General features: G+C 42.4%; 2 protein-coding genes across 3 annotated transcripts; one reads left to right on the forward strand and one right to left on the reverse strand.

Moving 5' to 3' along the window:
- On the reverse strand, positions 1 to 7,780 carry LOC146479166 (uncharacterized). 2 transcript variants are annotated; one of them, XM_085111422.1, is made up of 4 exons: positions 7,361 to 7,780; positions 1,390 to 1,562; positions 1,036 to 1,114; positions 1 to 879 (listed from the first exon to the last, which is right to left on the reverse strand). In XM_085111422.1, exons 1-4 carry the CDS (start codon positions 7,425 to 7,427, stop codon positions 80 to 82), a joined length of 1,119 nt encoding a protein of 372 aa, XP_084967548.1. In that variant the 5' UTR covers positions 7,428 to 7,780; the 3' UTR covers positions 1 to 79. The 2 variants fall into 2 exon arrangements, with proteins under 2 accessions (XP_084967548.1, XP_084967549.1); XM_085111423.1 differs by lacking the exon at positions 7,361 to 7,780 and adding an exon at positions 6,473 to 6,639.
- A 1,251-nt stretch (positions 7,781 to 9,031) lies between these two features.
- Positions 9,032 to 10,390, forward strand: LOC146479167 (BTB/POZ domain-containing protein 6-like). The gene has a single exon (XM_085111130.1). It carries the CDS (start codon positions 9,032 to 9,034, stop codon positions 10,388 to 10,390), a length of 1,359 nt encoding a protein of 452 aa, XP_084967256.1.
- Positions 10,391 to 12,635: the final 2,245 nt, after the last annotated feature.

Below are 12,635 nucleotides of genomic sequence, written 5' to 3' on the forward strand. Positions count from 1 at the left end.
TTAACAGGTTTTAACCATGAGTTTATTTTTCAGCTATTATTACCACTTACAAGCAAAATTGCTGAGTTCTTTTACCAATTTACCAGAGAATCGCGATGCTGCGACGGCGGCTAATGCTGCGTCGGCGACTGATGCTACGACGGCGACTGATGCTGCCGCAGGGACTGATGAAGCGACGTCGACTGATGCTGCGGCGGCGACTGATGAAGCGACGGCGATTGATGCTGCGACGGCGACTAATGCTGCGGCGGCGACTGATGCTGCGACGGCGACTGATGCTGCGGCGCCGACTAATGCTGCGGCGGCGACTGATGCTACGGCGACGACTGATGCTGCGACGGCGACTAATGCTGCGGCGGCGACTGATGCTGCGGCGGCGACTGATGCTACGGCGGCGACTGATGCTGCGACGGCGACTAATGCTGCGACGGCGACTGATGCTGCGACGGCGACTGATGCTGCGGCGGCGACTGATGCTGCGACGGCGACTAATGCTGCGGCGGCGACTGATGCTGCGACGACGGCTGATGCTGCGGCGGCGACTGATACTGCGACGGCGACTGATGCTGCGACGGCGACTGATGCTGCGGCGGCGACTGATGCTGCGGCGGCGACTGATGAAGCGACGGCGACTGATGCTGCGGCGGCGACTGATGAATCGACGGCGACTGATGAAGCGACGGCGACTGATGCTGCGGCGGCGACTGATGAAGCGACGGTAGCGTCTTTTGAGTTGCGGAGGGGAAACCTTCTTGCCATAAGGTTTGCCAGGTCTCTTGTATACAAGCTCCAGTTGCACTATACACTGTTGCATGTTGTCTAGGTGCCTGGATGTTATTATTTTGCCTAGCTTGGTTGTAAGTTTCTCTCCCAATACACCTGCATGGGAAAATATCATTTCAGTTCGCTGTTGTAAAGCCTCGGCTATGAGGTCACTATAATATAGATGTTTTATATACAAATATATGTTTTGTTCACAGTAAAGCAATTCGAAAACAGATTTTAAATAAAAATTAAGGATATAACTTTAATTACCAGTTATCAAAGTGTCCAAGTTTTGTTTGATCTTCTGTGTCCTTGAACATTTTACTTTCTTGTAGAAGAGATACGAACGCTGGAAAGAGAGAAAAGACAATCGTGATTAGATTCTGAATAGGGCCTTGTAGCAACCTCAGAAGTCAACAAATGGTATGGCAAAGTGATTAGGGCGTCGGAATTTTACGCTGGATATCCTGATTTAATTGTGACCAATTAAATTATTTGGGAGCTATTTCTCGCGTTCATATATAACTGAGGCTTCACTATGGGTATCGAAACTGCTCTAGTTAATGACAGAGAAGTGAGTTTTTGTAACATTAAAGCACAAATCTTCGTATCGTAGAAACATACCTGATATTCAGGTTCGTAACTTCCCGGCCCTTTCACCACCTTGGTAGAAAATTCTTTCGTGTAGTTCTGACCCTCGAGGTCTGCCTTCTTTAACATTGCTTGTATTTTAGAATCTGAAGCATGAAAGTCAAGATTTTTAACCTTTACTTCCACGTCTTCCTCTGTATTGGCCTCTGTGAATAATAAAAAAAATAGTCTTCATCGCAGATCTTCAATTAGGTTAATTAGATTTCGTAACCACAACACTTTTAGAGCTATGGTATGTCTCTCAATGCAGGCTTCTGTAAACGTCATCGTATACTGAATTTTGTCTGCGTGTATTGATGCATACTTCTCCACGATGTTTAATTCAGTCTTTAAACAGTAGGGAACAAAATAGAATCTGGACAGCAACTAAAAAATCTGTGAAATTCATATTCAGGAAGGAAATTTAAATTTTTCTTCCGCCATTCTCTGTGAAAGTTTGATTTTCTTTGACAGAAATAGTCAATTATTTTATCACTCCGATCCGCTGATATCTCAAGAAAAAGTGATTACAAGTGACCACTTGGCGCCCGCAATTCGGCTGCTTGGACTTCTCCTTCGCGCCCAGCATACGGTGCCTCTATTATTCCAATGGATCCCTTCGAACTGGGTGCTTTCCTTCCTGTCATGCTTTAAACTATGTCGCCCTTGTAGGCCCCTAAAGTACTCCTTAGTCCAGCTGCTCCACCTGACGTCTAAAGTACTTATCCGCGTTGTCTGAGTATATCTTCTCAGGTTTTCCTTTCCTGGCTAGCAATCGCTTGAGGCTTCTAAGAAACTCCCTAGTCTCCATACTCTTTCTGAGTTCCAGGTAGAGTGCTTTTGTAAGGCTACAGGCCTAAATAGGTAATATATACCTTCCCCTCTTTTTTCTGGCGCACATGGCACTTAACGGGCCCAGCAAGTCGACTCTGACGACTTCTGAAGGGCAACTCCCTTCTATTCTGTCTCGTGGTATATTTCCAGGCGGTGGTCTAGCAACGGCATTAGCCTTTAAGTGGTGACACCCATACAACTTCTTAATCACCTCACGAACTCGGCCTTAGGCTCTCTGACTTTGCGCCATAGTCAGGCTAACTTTCTCATGCAAAGTGCGGTGATAGGCATCCTCGGAGACCCAGGAGCATCTAGTCGGGTGGTAAACGTTCGCCCAAGAAAATCCTTTCTACCTGACTAGCTACCCCTGGACCGCTCATCATCTTGCACTTCTTGGCCTTGAATATTTTGAACACGCTCTGTCAAGAATAGGTGCTGCTTTTGAATCTCTTGTGTAGTCAGTGGTTCCGCCATTCTCTCATGCTTTTTCACCCGTTAATTACTTTTGAATATCAAGAGCCACTCACCAATCCTCATCACTTTACTAAGGCCGAACTTTCCCAGCAGCTCATCCGGTCGGTCTTTTGACGCATTACCTCCACCGAAAAGGTCTTAACTTATCTTTGCCTACGCTTGGCTCTAAAACGTGGGGTTGTCACGATGTCTGAAGGCCATTCACATTTGTTGGGTAGCCAGTCTGTTTCTTGTCACTACAGCTTGCAGTCACTGACTTACCCTCCTCGACTTCCTAGGTCGGCGGGATTCTCTTTCCTAGGTACATGGCGCCAAGAGATCTTTGGATCTGCCTGCATTTTCTTCACGCTGTACACCACGAATTCCTTGTATTCACCACCACCCCCTCAACCGAAGGAGCGCCACTATGTTAGTGGTCGAGCACTAGCTGTCACCAATCCCTTACTCAACGGCTGGATTTCTGTCCCAGGACTGCATGCAGTGTCGCGAAAATTCCGTTTTGGCCTGCATCACCAAAGGCATGTGCTTAACGTCTTCAATCAGTGCTCTTGTTTAAGGGTTATAGACCTTAATATATTGACCGTCAGTGCAAAGGCCTTCTTCCATCGCGACCATTGGGTAGCTATATGTAGTGGCAATGGCGCATCTGAGGCCACCTTTGCATATGTTCACGCTTAATGGTGTCACAAGGCTTTGCAGATCGTAGATTTTTGCTAGGCTACAGAAGAGCCCTCTCTTGGATGCGGCTGTATCTTCTTGTGTTATGACGACGCTAATTTAGTCTTCTCGTTTGTTCCACGGAAGCCCAAGGAGACTGAAGGCTTTTTCTTTCGGTTAACCGAGCTTTATCTTCCATTCTTGGTTCACTCTCCACTACGATGGCAGCATTTGAGTGCCACTTATGTAATGCAAACTTCGCATCGATCCTCGAAGATGCCGATGGCTCCCTGGTTTGGGCGCTGCGCCTCCTTTCACAGTTGGTTTTCCACTGACTGATCAGATCATTGACGTAAAGGCTTTTGCGAAGTTCAGCAACGAGATCTGGTATGCAAGCTTCCCAGAATTCAGGGTGACACGGTATCACTCCCACTGGAAGAAAGGGAGATGGAACAAGACCAAACAGGGCTCGGGTTTCTACTTCAGAGTGCTGGATACCCTTCCAATGGAACCTAAAAGCGTGCCTTTCTTCCTTCTTGATGCGCACCCGAATAAACGCTTGTTTCTGGCGACAGGGAGAAAACGCATGCACACTAACACATTCCACAGGTGGTTTTGAAGGTGGGGTCAAGCGTACAGATAATCATCCAAACTTGATGCTTGTAGATTGGCCCGAGCCAATTCATCAAAGACGATCCTCGGCTTTGCGGTTTCAGCTCTCACGAACGACCGGCTTGTGGGCATGATAAAATTCGTTCCCTTTGGTGGATTACTCCTGATGTCCACTATTCGGCCCTCTGCTGCTCGATGATCTCTGCATTACTCTCTCTCACTCCCATACGTTGCAGCTTGTTCTTGAGGCTGACAAGTCTTCGCAAACTTCCTGCTTTGTTGTTTGCCAAAGGTGGATGGTTCCCTTTCCATTGAAGGGATATCTGTCAGGGTCCCGTACTAGCTGCTCTCGAAATTTTATATACACTGCCTGTTGATCATGCTCTGGACTGTTTTGTAGGCCTAAGGTATCCAGCTAACAGAGCTCTGCGTAATCTATGTGGCTGGTTTGAGTTAGCAGCATATTGTTGTGATCGCTTTCGATCCCCGGTGACATAATAGTCCAACAAGGGCCCTTTCAGATGTCTTGATTGGTACATATTTGCTTGCGCCCAATATCAGGTGCACTGGTTGATGTGGCTCAGGGTCGTTGTCTGTCATCTGGACTCCCTCCAGGTGAACATGCGAGTCAATAATCCTCTGGTAGTTCAGATTGTCAATCACCAGAAACTACCTTCTCTCATTTTAATGATGTCAACGGCTAATTCTAAGCTGTCATCGATCACTTGTACAGTGATTATGGAAAGTTCTACTTCACGCGAGATGGATTCAAGCATCATTTCAATTCGCCGAACTTCTCTAGAACGATAGCGCTTGGGAATTTTCTCCAACAGTGCCACCGAAGCATACAAACTTCCAGCTCCTGTATCAAGAAGTGCACAGCACAGCACTCCTTGGACGTTAATTTTGACACCAGGGTAAACCATATGCACTTTGCTCACGGTGGCTGCCAACAGTTGGTTTCAATGGTTGCAAATTGATGTGTGGCGTTTCTGTCCGCAATTCTGGAACCGATCCCACTCTTGCATTGGGTTGCGTGATGTGCAATTAAAGCACATTCGTTTCGTTTTCCAGCGTGATCACCGGCGTGAAATCGCGCGAGAAGTGATTGGCGTCATCGCAATAAACAAACGAACGTTGCTTTTGTTTCTTCAGCGTGATACAGGAGAGATTTGGTCTCATGGCGCGCATTAGATGTCGCAACATTCTTTGCATTGTTATTCTCTTCTGTCACGGGATTTCCAATAACTGCACGTTGTATAGCACGGTTTGATTGGTAGAAAACATTCACTCTCTTCGAATCTGCGCCTGTCACGCTGGGGAGTGCCAAAAAAATGCGAATATATGCGTTGACAATTTTGCTACTTTTACCATAGTCCCCTTTAAGGATTTCTTGGCTTTATCGACGTGTGCCATGACCTTCGGCTCCATTAGCCCTTTTAGTAGGCGAATTTTGTCACGGGCGCTAAATCAGTGGCGTCAATTTCTGTCTTGAACTTGTTCCAAAATGGCAACCAATTCGCAAATGCCCCATCGAATTTCGTGATAGTAAGCTTTGCAGTGACGGTTTCTTGCAAACCTTGGTCCTGTTGGTTCGCTGCCATCACTTTTCGAAATTTTACTTGCTGATCCAACAACTCACGTCCAAGATCCATCCGCTTCTCGTGTTTTTCCTGCTCAAGAAACATGTTATGTTTTTCCAATTCCACCTTGTACGCGGCTCGCTTCTCTTGTTCGATTTTTGCTATCAGTTGACGCATCGATAGAGTCCTTTCATCTGCCTCTGCTTTGGTTTGTAGTACTCCCCGGCGCAAACGCTGACTTTCTCTTCCGATACCCCTTTAGCAAATTTCTGTTCGACAATGGATTCTGTTAAGGTGTGGATGGCTTTGATTTTTCACGTAATTAATGCGTTTTGTCTCGATATGGCTCTTAGTTGTGAGAAGCGATCCCTTCTTTGTTCTTGCTGAGAATAAACGTGAACGATAGGATTTTTCCGTCTAATTCTTTGGAGTGGTCCCCCATTGCGTAGTCACATAAAGATGAATACTGATTGTTCATCCCCGTCGATTTTGATCGCTGACCGTTGCCCCTTGTTCGAGCCGAAATCACAGAAAGAATCCCGTCGGACGTGCCACTTGTGTTGGGAATGCCTCCAAGAATCGTAAACACACCCGCAGTTATTTCAATTGTTTTTTGTTTTATTAGCGTCCCGGTCTATCCCTTCTTCTCTCGTTATAAAGCTTCACAAAACTCCGGCTTTTGATCCAAGACAGTTTACAACGGAAAAACGCCTTAATCGATTCACGAAGTCTTTAAGTCAATCATAATATGAATGTCATTGAAACGAACAAACAAACTTCCCCGCTATCTATCAATTAAATGGAAATCACGGTGCATTTCCCAGCGGTAGAATTCCAAGTTCAAGAAGCTGCCCTAAAACCAACCTAACGTTCTCAAACGGTATTAAAAAAATCGATACATAAAGCAACGACATTACCTGCAAAGGGAGATAGAAGGGCGAGAACGAACACAAGTGTGGCACTTTTAGCAATCATCTTGCTGGCTCACTGATCCGCTCTGAGGCTACTCTTGTGAAACCAATGATTCTTGGTGCTGGCACTCTTTTATATTTTTTTCACTGACATTGATTTCGTAAAGTTTCAGTTTAGTTTAACAGACATGTCAATCATTCTCGGGTTTCATTTGCATTGAAAACACGAAAGACCCATTGTCGGAACAAGTTAGAATTTTTGTTTACAAACGTACAAGTCGTATACTGCGCATGGAGTAGCTTTGGCTATACATTAACATAAGATATATTAACCTTCGCTGGAAAAATGAAATAAAACATCAGAAATAATACATATACTACGTACGGTCTACAAAGTTAATATCTCAGTAGTATTTTAAATTTCCTTGACCAGTGTTGTTTATAAAAGTCTTTCTGTCAGTTAAAACGCCTCAGTAATGTAATGGATAATTGTTATATAAGTTGATCTAAAGTTATAAGGAAGTTTCTACCGCATGATTTAGAAACTTTTAGTACATAAGGTGCTCATGACATTTTTCGAAAGCTACTTTTGTGGTTTGATTTTAGTTTTGGAAATATCAAAACGAACGACAACAATGTACCATATTCCTCAGGCTAAACCGCTTAAAATCGCCAACAAAATCGCATAAAAAAAACATCTTGTGTAGACGGCACTTTCCATTGACACTATTCTTTTTGAGTAAAAAAAGCAGATTTCAAAAATTAACATATATTACTTTATTATGAGCGGGATAGCCGGAAGGATCCGCCGCTTTATGAAATTCCTCGTTAGACTTATAGAAAGATAAGTAGCGAGTGGCTAAGTTAGAAATAGTTCAGCACAATCAGCCTTACCGACTTTCGTAGACAAGAGAAATAGAGCCCAAAGTAGTGAGTTCAACTCCCAAAGTTTCATCTTCATTCGATGGTGGTGTAGTGAATGAGTACGAGAAAGCAAATTCAAGTGACTTCCTTCAAAAAAATATATATAAATTTGGTGAACACAAGAGCTTTATTTTCACGGCAATTAATACCATGAAAGATGGCTTGAAGTTCCGCTGTAAAACTGCTATGAATATGGAGATAATTTGATAACATGAAAAACTTCGCGTAATTTATAACGCTGAGTAGCTGTCGTAAGGCTGCGTAAGGGGAAACGTAGGTCTGCTTGCTTCTTGTTTAGCTTTTTTGCTTGCTCCAAATGTTCAATTTCCCTCTAAGACAGTTCTAGACCATCGCAATTTTAACATCTCCACGAGTCTACCTTCAGCGACGAAATTGAAAAGAGTGTGCATTAATTAACAACAAACTGGTGACAGACAAAATAATCGATGAGACGTACATGTATAATTAGTTTATCTTAAATTAGCCCTGCCGGTAGTTTCGGTAGCTCTAGGATGATAAAATTCCGCACCCTGTATCTAACTAGTATAGTAATGACAACGGGCGCGTTTGAAACGAGGAGTAGGTACGGATTGTGTTCAACCATTAGCTGTAGCAGCTAAATAATATAAGTTAATGAAAAATAAGTGACAGAGCTAATTACAGTGAACCTCAGACTAAACAATCAGTTTATTTTCTTTCAATTTCTTGTCGGTCAGAGTCAGCCATACACAGTTAATTCTGCGCTCAATAGAAGAGAGCTGTCAGGTTTCAATTCGGTTTCAATCGGGTACTCCGACTTTCCCCTCTACCTCAAAAACAAACATTTCTAAATTCTAATTCGATCTGGAAAGCGTCCCCAATTAGGGCTCTGCGCTAAATACATTGACACTTAAAGTGACACAAAAAGTGATTTATTTAATCTTTATTCCATTAGTTGTATATATCCTATCTGTAATACAATTTTCACTGCCCGAAGCCAAGAGTTAAACCTTTTTAGGTTAATAATCTTGAAGTAGTTCTTTCAAAAGATAATATGAATTGGTTTTGAAAAATTTATTGCGATGACACTTAAACTTTTACTGCCGAGTAATTTTAGTCCGATAAAAAAGCGACTAATGTCGTAAAGGCTTTGCGAGTGCGATAATTGTCTCTTTAAAAAGCTTTAAAAAGCTGCGGATACGGATATTTTGGCTAAAAAATCCAAGTAGTCGTGTGTTAGAGAAAAATGTGAGTTTTTGTTCTTAGCTTGCTCTTCAAACATAAGTTACCAAATACCGCGTTAATTTACATTCTAACATTTTCAACTATAGTCCCACTTTAGGAGTTGCTGTGCGGATCCACGTTCCTTCCCCGGCTTTTTCTGTTCCTTACTGAGTAAATGCTGGTGAAATTAACAGTCGCTGAAATTATTCAGTTATCCTGGTGAAGCCGATTGAGAGAAAAAAACAATTTTACCGTAAAAGATCCGAAGTCGATGAACAACGTCGCACGCGCAAACGGTGCTTGCTGCGGAGACTTGGGGACTAAAAAGCGCCATCATATAGTCGATGATTTCATTCGATGCGCAGGGTGTGTTTGTGAGGCGTCTGCAGACCTTTGCAAGGAGTTTCAGAAAGTTCCTAAATCTTCTGTACAGTAATCATGTCTATGGTAACAAAGAAATGGCCTGATTTTAAAGAAAGATGCAAATTCATGTTCAACAGCGACGGTTTGAGTGATGTTAAATTTGTCGTTCGAGCATCTCAACATGGCGACTGCAGTGACCGCAAGAGAAGCAAGATGGTGATTCCAGCTCACAAGTTTTTGCTGTCCATTAGGAGCCCCGTGTTTTTTGCCATGTTTTGTGGCAAAATGGCGGAAACCGAAGAACATATTGATCTTCCTGACTGTGAATATGACGGTATGTTTGAGTTTTTGCGTTACATTTACACGGATGAAATTTTCCTAACCGGAAGTAACGTAATGCAAGTAGCATATTTGGCCGCGAAATACATGATTCCTTGCCTAGCCAAAGAATGTGTTGATTACTTAAGAAAGAGTCTCGATTCCTGCAATGTGTTTGATCTCTTAAAACACGCGCAACAGTTTGGACACGAAGACCTTTTGTACCACTGTTGGGATTTCATTGACACAAAAACAAACGAGAACTTGAAATCAAGTGAATTGTTGACAATCGAGAGATCTCTTCTGGAGCAGTTGGTGGAAAGGGACACGTTGACTGTCAAAGAGGTGGATTTGTTCAGAGCTGTTATACACTGGGCTGAAAGAGAATGTGAAAGGCAAAAGCTCAAGGCAGATGGCCCTGGCAAAAGGGTTATTCTTGGAGAACAGATAATCAAAAACAAACGTTTTTCACTGATGAAAGAAAGTGAGTTCACTCAAGGTGTTTTGGACACCAATATCCTAACGCAAGAGGAAGAAACAAGAATCATGAAGTATTTCAGTTCCAAGCTATCTAACCCGTTCTATCCAGATCAGCCTGTTGGATTTGTTAATGACAACAGGGTGGGTTCTCCATTACGGTGTTGCAGATTTTTTGAGTTTAGAAATGGTCACAACTGGGAAAATGACCCTGAATCTCCAGAAGAGATTGAATTCACAGTGGACAAGGACATAATATTACATGGTGTATCCCTATTTGGTAACTACAGGGATCAGTATTCAGTGACAGTAAAAATGTTAAATACCACTGGTGGTTCAGTTGTTACATCCAAATCTGGATGTTATGAGTCTGAGGCCAAAGGAAAGCATTGTGAATCTCCGTTCTTTTATGGCTTTGATGTTTTATTTGATGAAGTGGTGGCCATACACAAAGATGTCAAGTGTTGTATTCAAGCGTCAATAGCTGGTCCGTTATCGGGTTATGGTTATACAAGTTTTGACGAAGCTTACTGTGCTGGATTGACATTTATCTTTGAGGATAAGTCAGATATGGATCTTGATGGAAACCCAGGTCAAGTAGCAGAACTCTTGTTTAAAGTTAAGGAGAGAATAAGGTAAAGAATGTGAATAGGCCACTTACATTTTAACAGGTCATGTGACCTTCCCTAACTTTAAAGATGTGATATTCGGATACCCTGGGCCCAGTTGTTTGAAAGCCGATTAACGCTAATCCCTGATTAAAAATTAACCAAGGTTTTTATCTTGCTTATTAAAAATGTTTTTAAAAGCTTATTTTCAGTTAGTGGTAAGAAAAGTTTAAGTCACAACTGAGGAACAAAAATCTTGAATCAAAGTTCATATTATCCCAAGATTAGCTTAATCGGGCTTTGAAGAACTGGGTCCTGACAGTTGTTGCGGAGGGGGGCGGTGGGTAGTAGTTGATTTTGAAAACTTGCATTGGTGTGGAAAATATATGGGTATATTTATAATAATTTTATCTTTACATGTGATGTGAGTCTAGATGTATTTTTTACAGAGCAACATCTTTTCAAAAGCAGATTTTCTAAATTCACATGAAGTTTGAACTGACAATCATTTACTGTGGATAGTGTCTAAAACTACTTAGAAATGACCACTAGTGACCACAAATGATCATGAATTACCACAAGTGACTGCCTAGTAAACTATTTTGCTTTGTTAGAGGAAAATTTGGGATGATTATATAATATTCGAGAGGTGGGGGTGCTTCTATTCCAAATTTTTTCGTAATATTGAATTGTTCAAAATTTTGAATGATATTCAGAGGTGGTCCCCAAATTTTTACCTGTCAATAGCCTCTTTGCTGGTTTTATACTATATCATCCCTGAATGATGTCATAACAACATCATGATGTCAGGATGATGTCAGTGGAAAAGTTAAGTGCGTAAGTCACTCGTGGGCATTCATTGCCATTCTTGGTCACTCATGGTCATCTGTTGTCATTCACTGTCTTTTGTGGTCATTCGAGGTCACTCGTAAGTGGTTTTAGACTCATCTTTACCGTGAAACTAAGAAAATTGTTAGCGCTAAGCATTGTTTGTGGATTATTTATTGTTCTGTGACCAATCTGAGGCAAAATCAAATCACACGGAAAGACCACAAACCACAAAAATAATTACTTTACTCAGTTACACTTATGCTTGCAGTTTTTTTTATTGTGCATCTGATTGATTTTCTTTCCCAACACAATTAACATGCCATAAATATTTCTAGTGCTCACAGTTTTCTTAACAAGACAATGGTAACTTGTAGTTTTGGTTGCAAGGTTTTTGGGCAGAGTCATGCTTTCCAACATGACAGCCATATTGTTCCATTTTGTTGAAATTCATACTGGCATCTACACCTTTTATGGTTATGCTTTTTAATGTAATGTTTATTATTAAGAGTTTTGTCTTCTGCCGGGGTTGCTGGGTTGGGAGGCCAATATTAAAGGAGGTTAGTTTCTGAAGAAACTGTGTTGCTGCATTGGTGAGGCAGTGGAAACAAATATTTGGTCGTATCAACTGAGTTGATAAGATAATTTATCCACTGTATCAAAGAGAGCTCTTGAGTATCTTTATGGTGGCTAAATTATCACCAAATATGTAATGGTAATAGGACTGAGTAATAACAGGTAGTTGAATATATTAAACATCATGGCAAAAAAAAAATCAACTGGATGTTTTAAAAGGATGTGTTTTGGTGATTGGATGTGTTGAAATTTTTGCAATCGAAAATAACTGTAAATAAAGAGAGTTGAAAAGCTATTTTTGTAGAAGCCTTTTGGAGAAGCCTTTTGGAGAAGCCTAGCCGTGGATTTACTCAGGGGTGAGGTGGATTCGGGGAGGGGAAAGGGGAGGGGGAGGGGAGAAGGTTGGAGGCGTTGCAACCCCATCTGTAACGGAAGCAGTTAAAAATACCAGATTTGCCATGGCCTATGTAACAGTAGCCTCCCACGCAAACGTTCGTCACGTCACGCGCTCCTCTAGTGCGTGACGTGACGAGTGGTCTGCGTGTCCGTCTGCGTATGATCGCATGAGGTTAGTGTGACAGTCGTTTTCTTTGCAAGCGAGCGAGAGAAGCGAATGAAGGCTTCCTGAGAAAGTGAGCAGCCCCCTCTCCCCCTAGATTTGCCTTATTTAAAATCAGCTTTTTAAAACGTGTGGTGTATTATGACCCGCTGGGATGAGTTGCATAAAATTTAACGTCGGGCGTAACTGCTAACGCAAGACCTTCAGCCCAGTCACATTCAGTATATTAAGGTTTGACGATAGCATTTACGCCAGCTGTTAAGTTTTATGCAACTCGTCTCCGATCCCCTGATCCCCTGATGAAGGCTACGGC

This window comes from Pavona decussata, unplaced genomic scaffold (genome assembly GCF_977016875.1).
Source record: "Pavona decussata unplaced genomic scaffold, jaPavDecu1.1 SCAFFOLD_61, whole genome shotgun sequence".
Classification (NCBI taxonomy): Eukaryota; Metazoa; Cnidaria; class Anthozoa; order Scleractinia; family Agariciidae; genus Pavona; species Pavona decussata.